General features: G+C 49.9%; 2 protein-coding genes across 2 annotated transcripts; both read left to right on the forward strand.

Annotated features, from left to right (window-relative positions):
- Positions 1–3,184: 3,184 nt before the first annotated feature.
- EAH_00002920 (hypothetical protein) lies at positions 3,185–4,696 on the forward strand (the record flags this gene model as incomplete). The annotated part of the gene is made up of 2 exons (XM_013394002.1): positions 3,185–4,150; positions 4,475–4,696. The coding sequence occupies 2 exons, from the start codon at positions 3,185–3,187 to the stop codon at positions 4,694–4,696; spliced, it is 1,188 nt and encodes a 395-aa protein (XP_013249456.1).
- Positions 4,697–5,216: 520 nt separating this feature from the next.
- Positions 5,217–7,895, forward strand: EAH_00002930 (hypothetical protein, conserved; the record flags this gene model as incomplete). Its single annotated transcript, XM_013394003.1, has 7 exons — positions 5,217–5,243; positions 5,568–5,939; positions 6,332–6,684; positions 6,805–6,967; positions 7,132–7,272; positions 7,417–7,515; positions 7,713–7,895. 7 exons carry the CDS (start codon positions 5,217–5,219, stop codon positions 7,893–7,895), a joined length of 1,338 nt encoding a protein of 445 aa, XP_013249457.1.
- Between the last annotated feature and the right edge of the window lie 10,115 nt (positions 7,896–18,010).

An 18,010-nucleotide genomic window follows, 5' to 3' on the forward strand; every position in this document is an offset into this window, starting at 1 on the left:
CTTAATTGTGCCCGTTACTGTTGTTGCTTTGGTGTTATGTTGATCGAACCCTGCCAGTTCCAGTCTTCGTACGACCATCAAGTGCTTGCGTCTCCCCGTCTGTTTCTGCAGTGCCTCTGCACTGAAGGGAAGCCTCCTCGCTCGTCTCTATTTGGGAAACCACTTCCACTCCTGTTACCTTGCGCGACGCAAGTACCGTTTGGAGCGCTAAGATATGCAGTCTCTCAGTGCTTCCAGGCCAATGTAGCTCGATAGTCTCTTCAGGGGGGCGATTGCGCAACGGCCGTATTGTCACCCACGGCATGCCTCGGATTTTTCGGTGATGAACTGGACCAAGAAGGACATCTCGTACCATGTGAATATGACCCATTTCCGAATTGCGCTCCCATTTACGCCCATAGTTTCGCCCATTGTAAAATAAAATTTGCTCCGCAGCCGGCATGAAGTAGCGCTAGCAACCGTTGGACCTTAATACGAACCTGGATAATCCCTGAGTTAATTTGATGGCCTGCACGTGCGGCTATCCTCGCCGTCGGCTGTAGCCCCATTACTGCGCCGCACTTTGCGCGGATGCCACGGCATTTTTTGGATTACTGTGTTTGCTCGTCTGGGTGCGCTGCTCGAGGTCTTGCTTCTCCAGTTCTTGGGCCTGAAATATTGAATAATGCGGCCTTGTTTATTGCAAAACAAGGGGATGCGCCGCTTCGCTCGCTCCGACGGCTTTTAACGTGCCGAATTTGCAAACTGTTGCCCGTTTCCCGATACCGCTTCTTGTTTTTCGAGGCGGGCAGGCGTTCACACTTTGAGTATCTGTATATATTACATATGGGTCATCTGCAAAGTGGAAGTGCCATCTTCCCCCTGTGTGATGCTAAAGCACTCCATCATCTTGGTGGGGTTAACTGTGTCACCCCCTAGCTCCCTCTCCGAGGCCTAGCCGGTTACGGATTGTCTATCTCCAGCGAAGTGTCCCGCTACGAGCCATTGCAAAAGAACTTTCGAGTCCATTGTTGGACTTCTCTTCATCAAGTACTCATGCTTATCGACGCAGCGCTCTATCTGTAGTTTCCCCACAGCTTGTACCCTTGCCGAACTGGGAACAGACCTATATCTCGGCATATCTCCTAAAGCTTCCATAGTCCAGGCTTGCTCCAGCAAAGTGGCATCCTGGATTAGATAGAATCACCATTGCTGCGTTCCCATTTCTAATAAAGAAGATGCCATTAATAACAGCAGTTCTTTGGGCGCGTTTTGGAGACGGAACAAGAACACCAGAGAAGCATGGGATTCCATCGCCCCCGCATGGTGGCACCGGCCATCCCTCCACTGCCTACAAAGGCGGGTGCGTTCTTCATGGGTTGTTCTCGCAGAAAAAACATTATTTGTTGGGCAGGATATAGATACTGCGTTGCTTTCAACGGGACGAGGCTACCAGTCGCTGGCTGCTTCCCCGCGCCAGGGGACAACTTGATCCATTTCCACTATGCAGGAGGAGCAAAGGCGCTGAGATCTCCACCGGGCTTTGGAGGGAGTACCTAAAGCTTTTCCGTCTTTTTCTTTGGGTTGTGCTTTTTATGCACCTCCGATACTAATGAGCGCTATGCTCCCTTCCGCCTTACTGTGGGGCGGAGGGGGGGCGGGTTCTTTGCTCTTTCCTTCCCTGATGAAACAAGGGCAATGATAATTCTCCATCCTATGAGGACTGCCGTGTGGATCAGCATAGCCAAATTCCTTAAGACCAGACTCCGCCAAAAAAGCTTGGCCAAGGGGCCAGTGAGGACAGGAGACGGTACAACGCTGCAAGTAATGCTGCGAGGCGGCCCCGCATGCAAGCACAACCAAGTCACCTTTGACGCATTCACTAACACTGTAGGCATTCGCTACACTCTTACTTGGCCCTGCTTAACCATCCCGCGCGCATGTAGCTACAGGCACCATCACAGAGACACGGGAAAAAGAGGCAAAAACACCTACATCCTGCATTCCAGAATTGGAGATATGCACGTAAAGATATATCCCTTACCTTTAGAAGAAACCTTTAAGAAACGGCTAGCACTGGCTGAATCACGGTGATTGGGGAATAATGGTTGTACCAGTGGCTCGCCAACTCGGACAGTATCAGGAGCTTCGTGAGTATGCTTTTGCATACTGCGGCACGAGAAAGTATGATGAGTGCAAATAACAAACATACCTTCCTAACTGCACATCTATGTGGACACGTAATTCGCCTTTTTGACCAATATTCTGCAAACTCGCCTCCTAGGTCACTTCCGGGAAGCCCCACAGACCCATCCTGCTCCATCCAGCCAGACCGACCGACTCCGTGCAAAGACTGTGTCAAGAAACGTTCCTTTTCCCTTGGGACCTTCAATTTGGAGCCTTTGTAGATAGGTGAAAGGTGCGAATGCCCATAGGCTGGCCTTTTCCAGGCTGCCTTTTTGAGTAGCCCCGTGCTTGCTCATGTGTGCGGGGCTGTCCGTGCTCCTTTGGGTTGTAGACGCACGTTGGAAGTTATTTTTGATGCAACGAAGTGCATTGAGCGACGTTTACACTAGTTAGGCAGGGGCTTCAGAGCTAGCACAGTGTAGAAACGCGCACACAGAGATGCGCGTTCGCTGCGCTCTCTAACGCGGCATCCTGTTGCATGTTTTAATGGAGAACAATCGACGTTTGAGAAAGCGACGAAGTCCAGGATAGTACTTAACGACAGGCAGGCTCTGCCGAAGCTAGGCAACGGCCGATGGAGTTGCGCCCATACGATGTTGGAGCCAACCCAGCTGATGCGGTCCAAACATATCCCGGAAAGACGCAGCGTTTGTTCCATAAGAAGTTAAGCAGACTTGCTTTGTTTTATTCACGCCGACACCGAAACATTGTCGAGGAGCTGCATTTTACTGGCAGCATTAGAGGCGCAGGGACGCTTGCATGACACGATAACACTATTGGGAGATGTGCTGCGGCAGGACATGAAACACAAGTAGGTTTCGATGCAGAAAAGCTGGATTCTCGCAGAGCTTTGGCTTCCTTTCCTGGGGTTGGAGGACCACCAGAACTAGTTGCTTTAAATGACAGCGTTTCAGTCGCTGCGCAAATCGGAAGCGGGGAAAAAGATGTTTCTGAGAACCACAACACGACTTCCGTTACTGTTGAATGAGTGAAAAAGCAGCTTTTTAGTGCAGTTGGGATGCATACCGAGATGTCGAACAACGCAACGCCGCAGTTTGATACACAATCAGCAGTTGACTCACCGGCGGGAGCGGAGAAGGAAGAACCGCCGGCCGAAGTTGCAGCGAAGGCAGCAGAGGAGACCGATGAAGAGCTGTTGCCTGCTCCCACTATAGAAAATTCTTGCCATGCAGAATCACACAGTCCTAAAACAGCGGTCGGCCAGCTTGGTTCTTTAGCAGGTACAATGGCGAGCAAGGGCATATCCACTGCTGTAGCTCTGGCATCAGAAACAGCGGCTGCACTTCTCACAGCAGCAGCAGGAACAGCAGCAGCAGCAAAGGGAACAGGAGGGAACCTGCCTGAATTGAACGGGGGGCTGTCTGAATCAGCTGGTAGACCATTGTGGAGCGCCTCCAGCCAGAACAGTCTTCACAGTGAGCCCTCCTCCAAAAAGAATCCATCTGACGAACAGCGGGACCCGTCTATTCTAAAATCGAATGGTGCATGTGGATCCAGCTCTGAATTGATACGCGCGGCAACAAAAACTGTAGAGGAGGAAGATGACTTGCCCGCATTCGCTGACGAGGAAAGCATTGCATTGTATGCCGAGATAAGGGATAAGCAGCGACTGCTGTCCAGACAAGGGACCGAGCTAGGGCAGAAAGCTGAGCGAGTAGTGATCATGCGACAGCATTTGCATCAATTAAAAGCAGAAGCAAACCATTTAGAAAATCTCGTTGCTGCAAAGGAAGCTCACATTCACAGTGACAAACACATGGAAGGGGTGGCGGTTCGCCAGACCAGCAAACTCAAAAGCGAGGTGCAGCAGCAGCAGCAGCAGCAGCAGCAACTCCAGTCTAGACTAACGGCACTGCAAGTCGACGTTGCAAAGGGGCAGGAACAGATGGACTGCTTCAAACTGCGAATGAGGTGGAATGAAGACGAACTGGCCCAATGGCGTTCGGCTGCTCACCAAAAGGAAGTGAGCGCACGCTCCAGTAGCAGTGATTCGCAGGAGTATTCGCACTATAAAATGAGGCATCGCTTTTGGGAATGCACTATTGATTCAAGTGGAACCGATTGGGCTAAAATATATAGCTAAGAACACTTAGCTACCTCTTTCAAGAGGCGACTTGGCCTGGATACTTCCCCTCTCCGTCTGGCTTGTTGCAATTCGCTTCCCTTGCAACTTCTGCACAAGAATTTTTCGGTGTCCTCTGTCCACATCCTCTCCCCGTGTGACGTAACTTAGGATGGGGGACGGGAAAAGCAAGGTGATGTTTTGTGATGTTCCCCGGCCGTTTAGGAAGACCTAGCTTGCATCGCCGAGTTCAAGAAGAAAGATGACATGCGAGCTGCAGGACTAATGGCACAGGCACAGAAAGCTTCTGCCGAAGTGACTGAAGCAAAGAAACGCCTACAGGAAGAACAGACAGCGTCCCGTGCTGCACGGGCAGAGCTCCAGCGATCGTTAGAGCACTTTGCCGAGCAACAGAAAGAGAGAGCACTCCTGATCGCCCAGGGGTGAGGCCAGACGGCGTGCGGGATGGCATGCCGTCTTCTTGAGCCATAGTGTGAGACACAACATGCAGTGTGTACTGCAAGAAGCGCCCCTGTGATTTTGATGTGCTTCGTGCGAATCCTTTGGAATCCTTTGTGGGCAGGGAAACTACTCTAGAAGAGATGTGGAGGAGCGATTCTCGTATTGCACGATCAACCTGCATATTTGAAAGGGCGCAACAAAGGCTGAAGCAACAGTTGGAGAAGCTAGGTAACAACAGCCTTTAGAACCCGAATTTACCTAGGTTGCCACCAGATCTGCAGCGGCAGCCTGCGTTGTGCCACCCGCCGGCGCATTTGTTGTCGAGCTGTAATTGGCGAGGTGCTCTTGTTCCTACAACACTCGCCTCAGCTATGCAAATGTGTGAGCAGCTGCTGCCAAGGGCTTCGCCCTTAGACAACAAACCCAAAACAAAGAACTTCAAGGGGGGATAGCTAGCTTAGAGCAACAGCTGACCCAGTGCAGGTCAAACTACTCCACTGCAACAATGGCTGTTAGCCAATTGACGGAAGAGGTCAGCGGCGATGAGAGGGAAACGTTGCGAGGGTCTTTGACGCGCAACCCAAACTGATGCGTCCAAAACATGGCCCCTCATTAAGGAGGAGTTATTGCTACTGAACAAAACCGCATGCAGTCAACGATTGGAATGCATTGGACAACCGGCGCTAGTCACCTCTGTTCTTGCCTTCACCTTGTAGCGTTCCATACTTACCGATCCGACAATCGTTCACAACTGATGCAGTTATGGAAGAACCGAAGGGCATGCCATTTTGCATTTTGCAATTATGACGGACACATTATCCTTTGCAACCGTGTTTTCAATACTATGCTTTTTCAGGTGGCCGGTTTACGAGGGCAGCTGTCCGCTACAGCAACCAGAGGAAAGACAGCAAAAGGGCAGCTAGTCGAGCTCCACGAGAGCCTCGCCGTTCAGAGGCAACGATTAGACTCCATGAATAAGAAAAAAGAGGCAGCACAAAGAAAGCTAGCCAAGGAACAAGAAAACGTTCGGTCGGCTGGGGAGGCAGGCGAGGCAAGAGAAGCTTTTCACGCACAGGTGGCTGCACGCCTCCAAAAGCTGCAACAGCGAGTCAAGTCAAGCAGAGATGCTCTCTTTGGAGCAGCACAGAAACTTGCAGAGGAGAAAGCAACGCTGAAGATGAAGCGCGGGGGACTGAGCAGCACAAAAAATGCATTGAGGAGTCTTCACGTAAGAAATTGGTCGTCAAAAGTGGCAGACTTGCACCAAGACTGATGTTATTGATCCTCTTAGTGGACTCTTAGTGGACTAATGTACTGTCCAGAATGCCAGCACTCATTGGGCGGTCTTGTACTTGATGCTTGGTAAACATCGTCGCAGTATATCGCTGACTTTCTGTTGCCCTCCTGCACATTTGGCGAACTTCGAAAGACGGTGTCCTGGCTCGGCGAAACTTCACCTTCTGCAGCTTCTAGAAAGTCACCATTTCGGCTTTTCTGTTATGGTACTGTGCGGCCGCATGCCTGCGTATACGGCCTGAACTTGCGAAAGCTCAAAGAGAATGTAAATGACTGTGCCAGTGTAGTCTGGCAGCGCCAACTGAGATGCTGTGCTTCCTTCAGGCTCAACTACAACAGCAGGAGGCAGAAAAGAGCCGACAACAAGAACTGCTGTATTCTATTGACTTCCAGTGCCAAGCAATGCAACGAAAAGTCTCGCGCATCTCGGGTTACAAGACTGCGGCAGAGGCGAAAGCCCTTCAGAAACACATGAAGGAATTACATGCTGTGTGCATCAATCTCCTGCCCTTGAAGTCTCCCAGACGATTTACGCCTTACATGACTGCCCCACAGTTGATGTCCATGCTTCTACTGGCATTGTGGCTCTGCGTTTCCGATAATCAGGAGTCCACATTGCAGAAGGAGGAACAGTCTATGCTCTCCTCTCAAGTCAAGCACCTTGACGGTGAATTAAGGTAAAATTGTCTAGTCACATTTTAGGCTATCTGTATTTCCAACCAGCACTATCGACCACATAAAATGGGCAGCAAACTTTATCCCAATGCCTTTTTGTGTATCATTTTTGGACTGGGCAGAAAGGCTCAACGAACACTTGCCAGGGTTGATGAAGAGGACAATCGATGCGCTAATAACGTTGGGGACATTCGTCTGGCTTGCGCGTCCCTTGATCGAGAACTGCAAACTATAGTCAAACAGAAGGAGAAGCTGGTTCTTGCCGAATCTCTAAGGAAGCTTGAGGTCATCAGATTCTTTTGAGTTCATTCTTTAAACCCTTCAGGGGTCACCGCCGCTAGAAACAACGAACAACTCTGTGTATCATCCAGTTTGCTCTTGTCTCCTTGACCTCACTACATGCCTGATTCAGTAGGCTGTCAAGTGCATGGCTCCGCTGTCATTATCAGGTTACACGGTTGCATGAGGAATTAGAGGCATGCGCCGATGCATCTTTAGAGGCAGAAAACAGGAAGGTGCAGCACCACCTTCAGATGCAGGAAGCCCTTGCGGCGATGGAGTTGGAGTTGGACAGTGCCAAAGGACAACTTGTGGGCTGCCACTGCCGAGGAGTTCATCAATTGCTATAGCTACTTACAAAAGTTTTTCTCACCTTATCTAAAGAGTTAATCCTCTTATTAAGGCTTTCATTCATTCGTGCACTCTTCCTTAGATTTAGGATTTTTCTTGCGCAGCGCGCGGTGGAGGAAGAGAAGCGCAAGCTTTTTAAGGAGGCGGCAGAGCGAAGGTCCAAAATCTCAGCGCTGGAAGCAAGATACGAAAACGTTGTGCAGGTGAATGGGCAAATGCAGCTCCTGCTCCTGCTTACGTGGGTGATGTTCCGATTTACCATGCGCACGCAGATCCATACCACTTTGCACAGGGTGGCCTCTGCTGAGGTTGACGTTGGTAGTCGTGGCTGCTGTCTGCAGGTCTCTACGAAACCCATAGAGGAAGTATGTAAAATGTTTTTGTTTGGGCGTACGCTCAGAGCAGCCAGACGGAAGACGGCGCAGGACATTCCCAGGCTTACTATGTCATTCGTGTCGGGCAGGTACCTTTGACATATTCCACAACTGCCCACGCTAAGGATGACGATTCGATGAATTATAACACCTCTTCAGTAAAGGCTGGCGTGGCTGGCGCACATCTGCGGCTGCCCAGGGATTTCTAGAGAAAAACTGGCGATGTTGAAATTACTAGCTAGAAAGCTGAATATTGCGAACCTTTCTCAGGAACGCGAGGAGCTCCAGCGGAAAGGTGCTGAAATGCACCGCAGGTTGCAGAGCGCTAGTGTTGAGGTACAGGGTCTTGAGGCTTCATTAAAAGATGTATCTCTCTCCAATAGCCGCCTACGTTCAAGACTTCAACAGGAAACCAAAGCCCTCGGAGCTCTACGCGAGCAAAGAGCGGAAAAAGAGGGAACCCTCTTCCTCAGGAATCACATGGTTTTTACACAGCAGCAGCAAATCTGCGTACTAAAAGAAGCCATCGAGGAAGAGCAGCGCTGCCTCCAAAAAACGAAGGAGCAGCACCAGTGCGTTCTGGACAGACTAAGGGTGCGTCAAGCAGCTGCGCCACCGAGAAACTGTCTGCCTCGTGTAGAGGCATAAAAGGAGCCTGAATTGTCTGTCGAGGAAGTAATAAGTTATTTTTACCTTCAACTTTGGGAGGAGAAACCCAATCCGTCTTGGATATATACCTGAGCCATTGTAGAGCCGTTGTAAATGCAGCATGCATTGCTAATTGCTGCTGCAGGACGTTGACGAAAAGAAAAGGAACGCGGAGAAGGAGAGCAGTCACATCTATGAAAAGCTGCAGCGGTCCATAAAGCAGAGGCATAAGGTACAAACCACTATACAGAAGCGCCGTCTACGTACTACCCCATCAAGTCAGCTGATGGAGGCGAACGAAGAATGCAAATTTTGCAATGCGGAGATAGAATATCACGCTGAATGCCTAAAAGGCATGCTGAAGAGTCTTTATCGATCGATGGGGTAAGAAACTTGGAATTGATCTTGAAGGTTAGCGGTGGTGTTGTTGAATGAGTTAATCTTAGCCACCTCATGTCAGTAGGCGATTTCTTGAAGCTTACAGCCGCATAGTTACTGATTTCCTTAATAGCTCTTGCTGTTGAATGTACCAGATAGGGAGATGCAATGCCTCCTGTTCGCCTCTCAGGCCAACGGTTGCCTCCCAGCCGGCTGCATTCGAGATTCTTCAGCGAGTATTAGGAGAGGGTAGGAATACCATATATTGCATCGCCACGTTTTGCCAGCCTCTATTCCATCCCCGTGCATCTCTGTTCATGAAGAATTAAGGGTTTATTTCAGTTCGTAGTTAAGTGCCATGCATAAAACTTTAGATGACTCACTTCTGGATTCTTAACATGATTAATACCAACCAACAAGATTTTCAGGGCTGATGAACGGGCTGAGAGATGTGTGCCTTCCTGTCCCTAAGCTGTAGGGCCAGATAATTCTTCTATGGAACTTTCGCTCTTCGACAGACGATCGTCCTTCAGATGACAGCAGAAGACAGCGCTTCGATAACAAGTGCGTCTATTGCCTTTCGCTATGCTCTCCTTGTAGTGGGTTCAAAGCGCGACCAACGTTGCTCAAGTGCCACAAGTGGACACTAGTGAGCGCCCTTCAAGTATATCCTTGTGCGGCAGGCGCCCACAGAAAATGAGTACAAATATTCTGCTGGGTGTGCACCCTTCCATTCATTGCGATGATGACGCTACTCAAGTGACCAAGTTCCCTGGCATGTGCACTTACTCTTATTTTCGTCGTGTTCGAACTGACTTCTAGAACCCCGCTTTTCCCTTCAGGTTCATATGAGCATATGAAGGGGCACAAATGCACATGATTGAGGCTTTGCACTAAAAGCACAGCTCGTCGTGCAAAACGTTTACTGGAATCACTGTGCCGGATCTGCTGTATTATTGCACGGCATGGCGCTCACTCGAGCAATCTTAGGGGGCCCGCAAAGCGAAATTCTGCCTGACGGATGCTGTTTGCTGCTGCGTTGATTTCTTGCTGCAGGCCCCTTTCTGACATCATGGAGCGCGAGCAAGCTTACAACCAATAAGACAACGCTTGGGACATGGGATGCATAGCATGGCTTCGTAAGCAAATAACACTGCATGCAAACGTTGTAGGCTGGTAATTTAGATTCACCAGCATGCCGGCAAACCAAGACGCTAGGTTACGTGGAGTCCTTTTCCCCATCGTAGCGATGTTTGCTTTTTGCCATAAGACAAAAATTATTCAATATCAGTGCCCATTCATATTGACGGCATAGATGCTTGCTTGATACCTACTCTACATGTTGCAACAGAATATCATCTCAGTCCCTTAGGTGCTGCTCGTAGAGGCATTCTTTACAAGAGGCAAGACACCTTTACGCTGCGGCCGCTAATGCGATTGGGGACGAAGTTCCCAAATATTTAGCTGGGCTATGAGCAGATATCGTTGCGGTAGTGCGCTGACTCCATTTTATCCCTCCCTGGCCGCAGCTCAAATAAGACTGCACACTCTCTCAGTTAAGCAGTTGAAGGCGGTGTAAAGTAGCCTACAACGGTCAAAAGCACTGTGAGGGAGTTAGCGCTTTGCACCCACGGGTGTTATGACAGCGTCACAGGCGCTGCTTGTAACCAGAGGCTGCACAACTTCAGAATTCTCCAATACGGAATATGCCCTCACGTTACACATGAATGGAGCTGAATTGTATGCCACGTCGTGGGATGCAGCAGTAAGTTAATTTTGTGGAACATTTGCTGTTGTCAGCAAATGACTGTCGCACCGCCGTCTGCAACCCACAATAATTTGCAGGGCGTCCGTTATTTAAAGTTACGTGCTCAAAACAGAAACATGAGGACATGAAATACTTGCAGCCTGCAACGCCGCCCTACCAATGCTTACTGGATGCGTTGCTACTATAATGCTACCAGTGGCCACCCAGCGCCCCGTACCCTGAAGTCCCTTTGCTACGGGAATTTCTTGCTTTGAGATTAACCTAGTTGGAGATATGTGATAATTATCTGTGAGGAAGGCAGACGAATACAGCAGTCACCGACCCACAGCAGTATTCAATGCAGTATTTAGCTGTGTATCTGAAGCAATCAGCAGAATCAGCCTACAACCAGTTGTACACCTTCGCCGAAGATCGTCGGCAACCTACCAATCGGAGAGCCTGTTCCTATGGTGAATGAGCAAATGAGGAAAGATCAGTGCAAAGGAGGGAGCGCGAAGCCTTTCCCTTTGCAAGGCCACTATACCTAACGTGCGCAGGCCACTGGGATTGTTCCCGCTGGAGCGAGGAGTAGTCCATGAAGGAAGGACCTGGGTAGGCAAGGGTATAATATGCCTTACTAAAAGGTGACGCGCTCCCAGGAGAAATGTGAGGACCTTTTATCTGTGACATGCGACGTGACTCCTTTTTTGCTCCCAACGCCCTGTTGCAACCCTTGGCGTTGGACAAGGGACAACCGGCCGAGCAGATATTGAATCCTGGTAATGTTCCCTCTACCTTCGGCTAGAAGTTTCACTGCAAACTAGCTAAGCAGAGCAGATTGCTTAAAGGTACCTCGAGACTTGCGAGAGCTCCCACGGAAGCGAGCGTTGAAGTCTGGCCGAGCGCTCGCGCCGGCAATGCCATCCACTACGGCCATTCACGCCCTACTTTTGCACAGCTGATTAATTTCTGCATGAAGACGACAATATCCGATTGCGGCATTTGCTTTACGTAGGACATTATGAAATGAACTAGTTGGTATCAGCTGCTGATCGAGGTCACCTTTCAGGGCTCTCTCCCGGTCCCCTCGAACAATCGCTGGCCTCCGCCTATTGCTCTGTAGCACTGAAAACGTTATCGGGGCCTATAGGGGGGCTATAGGCAACTATGCACATCTCTGTAGACTCGTTCTAGCCCTTCAAGTTATACTTTTGTGGTTGTGCTGCTCAGTCTGGCCCAGCAGATCGTAGCGTACATGCTGAGTATCCATGAAGCTGCACTCTGAAGCGCCAATACTATCCTTGAACCACAAACATACTAATTTGCACAAGAAAAACGGGTTGTAGCATCTCTCCTGACTCTTCAGTAGGCTGCTGCCATGGTGGGCAGATTCCACCGCCGCGGCCTATGGTGTACGGCGGAAGGCAAATTCTTCAGTCACATACTTAGCGGTCTGCGTGTGGCTGCTAAATCCACAGAAAGAGCAGCGGAAGGAAAATAAATGTTTAGGAGATGCATTGGTGTTCGTATTCTCCACGGCAAGGCCGAACTAGGGTTTGCTGTGTAAGAGCTTCTTCCCGGTGTTCCCTCCTGTCCATCTGAAGGGCGAACCTAAATTCTTGAAGGAACTGGATCGTCCTTTCAGCCAACAAATTGCAGCAATGGTGGCTCCCCGATGCACTAAAAAACCTTTCTTGCTGCTATCTTGCGGCTCCAGACCCGAATGCTTTTGCTCTTTTTCCGATGGTCGTACCTGCGAACTTTCTGGAAGACATCTACGAGTCACTAGCTTGCGCGGGGAGACAGAGTATATTTCGCTAGATGATGCTGACAGCAATTTAGGAGGGAGTGAAGAAGAGGCAAGCGGGTGCGCATACATCTCGTGTGCTAGCCACGATAAAAGAAAGCTTGTGGCTCTCGGAGGCGCAGGCATCAAAGCAAACATTAAGGTTATTCAGCTGTCTTGCACGCCTCCGAGGTGCGCATGGAGGCACACACTTAATATTGCAAGTCCAATGGAGATTCTTTCTCTAGAATTTTCACCATGCGGGCGCCGATTATTTTGCTTATCTTCTTGGTTGCAACCGGCGAAAGAGCAGCATCCGCAATATAGTCCCAGAGTTTATCACGTTACAATTCTGAGAGCATTTGATGGAGAAATGCAGGCTTGTCATCTACTGCAGTGGGACGATTCGGCGTCCTTTCCCACAAGGCTGCTTGCTGGAAACAGCTGTGCGCTTGCCGTTGTAGCAGAAACTAACTTGATGGTTCTGCAGGTACTTCGGAGCAATGAAGACAAGGTAGTAACATCTGGGCTATTGCTCCCAGTAACTCGCGGCCCCTCCATTGGCTCTGCGGGAGACGTGAGAATTACCGGGGCTTGCTGGATAGCTGCTACTGCAACGGGAAAGAAGAACGGCAGCAACCATAATCTTCTTTTTCTGGCGCTTAGCAACAAACTGCTTCTTGCACTTGGAATAGGATGTCTAGGCACAGACGAGCCGTTTCTTGCGTGGGCGACTACCTCGGAGGACAAGTACATATCACTAGCAGCGGAGGACGGGACAGGCATCTTGCTCGGGTTAACAGAATCATCAGTCCTACATACCTACAAGCTTAATGAAGGAGCAGCAGAAAGAGTTTTTCAAGAAACACAAGTAAGTGGGCTTCACTGACAGGAAGGATTTGGTGTGTTCCAAACAAGCAGGGGGCTTTGCCCTGTCCGGCGTTTCGGAGAAAGGAAGTTTGCAGCACAGATGAAGTATCCACCTTTGTACTACTCGTTACAATGCACCTCCGGGATGCATGAGTATTTAGGGCTGATACCAGTTATTTAGTTAGTTGGTTTAGTTAAGTGAACTGTGTGGCCTTTCAAACAATGCAGGAAGACCTGAAGAGGGGGCTCAAGGCTAATCTCACACGGTTACTTCAGGACCAGCCAAAAGGGACTCTCGTCTCGTTCGTCAAAGCAAGTCCATCTCACGGGTGTTCGCGCACCTCCTTCGCCGCTAATGGGTTCTCTGGACCATTGATTCTGCTGGAACACCAAATTCGTATTGACCTCCCAACAGCAGTTGACGCGTCTGAATGTGTTGCTTCCAGCATGTGAGGCTGTTGGAGAGCCATGTATCACTGCCATGCGCAGCAGAACACTTCCGGTCTTAAAATATGCTGTCTCACGAAGCAAGCTGCTGCCGGCATTGTGCAAAAAAATGGTGTTTAAGGATGAACATACCATATGGATTTAGAGCATCCAGCTCCACATAAATTTGCCCTAGTGCCATTTCGCAGAAGGTCGTGAAGTACTAACTGCCGTTTCAGACGCGAAGTACAACCAAAGCGCACCTCCTATCTCTTAGAACCCATTAGAATTCTTGTGTGCGATGCTTCTTGAGTGTAGGACGCCGGGCTCTGTACGACTGCTCAAAAGCCGCACTGAGGAGCTAGCTCCACTCCTCCTTTCGGATGCTGCGGGCTGTATGTGGAGCCTTTCTAAGGAGAGACATGTCCGGGAAAATTCGAACTGACACAAAACCACTTTTGTTTTCTTGCATTACAGTGCCTCTTATACGCTTGCGGAGCTTGATATGCAACAATTCCCCAGTTGCGAAATAGCTAGGACCGTTTCGTTACTTCAGAATGGAATACTGCGCAAAGCTTGCACTGCACTTCGTGATCACTGTATTATGGAATATGTACATTGTGCGGGCGTGCTGGTACCTTTTCTATTTAGGCTGAAGTTTGCAGTGGACGGAATAGCCCGCAAGAGATTGAGAAATATTCTGCGACGGATGATTCTGATGGCGACGACCGAAAGTGAGAACTGGCACGCTTTTTAAAAGCATTTCACGTACTTGGAAAAACTCCCGAAGAAGCATGGGACTGGCTTTGGTGACTTTGTCTACACGTGCCCTACAGTGAGCTGAGCTGGATCCCTGCTATCTGCGGCGGTTTTTTCGGTGGACTGGTCGGAATGACGCTGACTTGTGATGCTTGCAACCCCGATCACATATGTCTACGCGTGATGGGAGCGCACGCCTGCGGAACGGTCACGTAAGACGCATCCGCACATTTGTGATGCATTGAGATAGCCTCAAAAATAACCAATGCGCTCAGATGCCTGCGGCTCCACAAAGGGGCGTTGCTCTCCTTTTAGCTAAGCAAGTATGAAGGATTTCTTCTTGCAGGGTAACTGCAGCGCCTTAGCACGTTTGAAACTTCAATGACAGTCGTGTCGAGCATGCGACGCTGTAGGGAGTGGAAGATATCTGCAGAGAGGAAGAAAGAAGTACTCAAAGTGTCTCCCAAGTTGTCCAAATGTATCCATACTGGGATGCCCATAAGCTGCTTAGGCTGCATCACGGACAGCGCAGCCGGAAGCGAACATAAGCTCGAAGAGAAGTGGGAACAACGACGCCTCTTAGGCTTTGCTGATGGGAAAGTAGCCTGGGTAGAAGGTGGCGCTGTCCTCCAAGCGAGCCGGTGGGCCACCAGAATGCTTCTGCATCGTTCGCAAAAATCCTACAATATCAGCAACACCTTCACTGGAAGGAAAGCTGTTTCCTCAGCAACGATATTTTGGATATAGTGCTGTTGAATAAAAGTCAATATTGGGCATTTCCGGGTCTGTAGGGTGTCAAACGGTCCAATCAAAAGCCTGGTGGGAACGAGGATTTTGGGCATCTCGTCTGCCCGGTCACGAATGAACCAAAGCTGCTTTTCTGGTGCAGCTGATTTAGTGGACGACATCCTGTGGGCTGCAGTTTGCTCCAGTGGGGAGGTGGTCTTCTTTACGTTGCCGGTTGACACTGCAAAAGATAAGACAAATGTTCCAGAGGGCTCCACCACGACTGTTGTGAAGAGGTTCTTCCTGACCTCCTGGCTGGTCGAGAACACACCTGCCGTAATGCCAATCGTTTCCTAGGTCATTTGAGTATTAAATATTAGGCATTTCCCCCCTAAAATGGCGAAGCGAGTGATGACAGTGACTGCTTATCTGGCCTGTTTGCCCGCCTGCAGTCAATGCCGACAAAAAGAAGCCCATCATCTATCCGTCTTCGGCTTCCAGAGGGTAGCGGTTGTTGGCTGGACAAGGGACCTGAGATATGGGAAACACTTCAGCCCCACCAAGGCCAGCAAACAGGCCATTTGGACGCTCCCCTTGGAGTGTTTGTGCTTGGATTTGTAACGACACTTTTCGACACCCCCCTTGGCGGCCTTGCATTTTTCGCTCCCCAAGTTGACGGTGGCACCGCCTCAAGTCACCCGCAAGTAAGCCTTGCAGGGTACCAATAAGATGCACAGCTTTAACTAGGGGGGGGCAGTGCGCCGTACAGTAGATACCTGTTTCGTGCATCTCAAGCCAGCTAGCCTTTGCGGGAACCTCCAGAAGAGCTTCCTTTTAGGCAGAAAACAGCTTTCATAATGATATGTTTAGAAACGTACTCTGCCCTGCACTAAGAAAAGCGGATCTGTCAGGGCTCCAATCCCGTAAAATATGATGCGGCTTCCTTCTTCAGATTTGCTGCAGTCGATTGAGTGTAACACCAGTTTGCGTCGCCACCCGGGGCGCCCTACTTGCAGTTGGTACAGCATTTGGAGGGGTTTTGGTATTCTGTACGCATGACCTTCTCGGTGAATCTTACAGCTGCGTTACAGGATTTGCTGCTGCTGCCGCTGCCACACCTCTTACTTGTGTTTCTCTCGGGTCTCTTCCGATACAACGCGTCCAACTTCTTTGTCACAGCTGCGACACGGCGGCAGGTGCAGCCAAGAAGGAACTGACCTCCATCGCACATAGCACAACGCATTTGTTGGCCCTGCAAGTGGATGGAACCTTCTTTGAAATGCTGCTGCAGCCTGAGTTGCTGCAAAACCCCCTCTCGCGCTCGCTTCTTCTCGACAGAAAGCTGCATAGCCAGGCGGCGGGGGACGCTTGCAGAGTATTCGCAGGAACTACAGCACCCGTAGCTATTTCTTCAGGAAGCGGCTATCGCACTCACTCTTCCTTTCTTACAACGGCATATGCAGAAGGCGGACCTGTGGCTGCGGCTATATTAGGGGAGCTAGGCGTCTTCCAGCTGTGGCTGCTGGCAGAAAACACAGAAAAGCCAGGTTTGTCTACTGCATGGTCATCACCCCCCGAATCACTAACATTGGAATTTTTCTGGTACGTTCGTTCCCGAAACTGGCTCGCGTTGGCTGCTTCCCGTGTAGTTAGACAGAGGAGCTGAATCTGGTTTAGCAAGCCCTCATTGCTCACAGTTGTGAATCTTCCGATACAACCGCTACATTCAGCACCAAATAAACTGACTTACGGGACATTTGCCTGCAGCTCGGCTGCCTCCGAATTCGGCTCACCGGCCAGAGAAGTCGGTGATTCTCAAGGAATTCGAAGGGATCCCCACAATGGCCCGTCCAATCTCTCGTTCTCACCCAGGAGTTCGCGTTTCTGTTTGGCACGCCGCTTGTCAATGGCTCCTGACGTGCAGGAACAGCTTGAAGCCATACTACAAGAAAAAGAATCCCTTCAAAGAGAGTTGCAGGCTCTTCTCGGCAGAGTTGCAGTGAGAGTATTCTGCTTAAACTAGCTCAACCACTTGTGACACGAAAATGTTTCCAGGCGCTTACCAGACAGATCGAAAGAACCTTGGCGTCCAAAAAGCTCCCATATGGACCACTAGTTGTGCCACTCTGGTATTTCAGGCAAATCCTGCTCTCCGCGGCTTAGAAGTAGAAGCAGCCAACGTGGATGCAAGTGTCCGCACGCTCGCCAACGAACGAGCCGTAGCAAGCCGAAGGCAGAGGCAGCAGCAATTGCTGCTGCTTCAGCACGCGTTTGTCGCATTCAATGTAAACTTGCTGCAGCACTTAAAAGCGTCAACCCTCACTGCTCCAAAGGAACTAACTGTTGCTGCGGAAAACAGCGGAGAAACGATCACTGCAAAAACTTACCTCTCCTTCAAGCCGAGGTCAAGAGAAAAAGTACTGTCAAGAAAAATTCTCTTCCTAAGGAAAGTTCAGATAGACTCAACACTTCATTTCATCGTAGTCAAAAATAGTTGGGCCATTCGATATAATGGCTGGGCATTGCCGTTTTACATTAACTACAGCTGAAGGTTCCCTGCATGTTTACCACATCAGGAAGTACCTCCGCTAGAATAGAGAATTTCACTGGGAGTGAGGCGTTTGGCGGTGCTGGCTTTTCAGGAAACTTCAGCTGCTGGAGGACGAATGGGTAAGGCGTGTGACTCCAATCCATGAATCAATGCTACATATGCAACAAGAGGACCTTGCACCTCCTCTTGAAGGATTTGGAAGAAATGAACAGGAATATCTGGCCTTCTACCATTCTTCAGATGGACCCCATGGTGACAAGGAGCAACCACGCCACCTGCTGCTGCCCTAGGTTGTGGCTGCGTGGAAGGCACTTGCTGAAACCCTGCAGTGCACGTACAAACAACGAGCGGCTCCTCGCCACTGTCAGAATCAAATACCTCTTTCATCTTCCGAAGTCTATTTTCAGGTTGTAAAGAAACCACGGGACTGATA

Source organism: Eimeria acervulina, genomic scaffold (assembly GCF_000499425.1).
Source record: "Eimeria acervulina Houghton genomic scaffold, Eah_scaff10, whole genome shotgun sequence".
Taxonomy (NCBI): domain Eukaryota; phylum Apicomplexa; class Conoidasida; order Eucoccidiorida; family Eimeriidae; genus Eimeria; species Eimeria acervulina.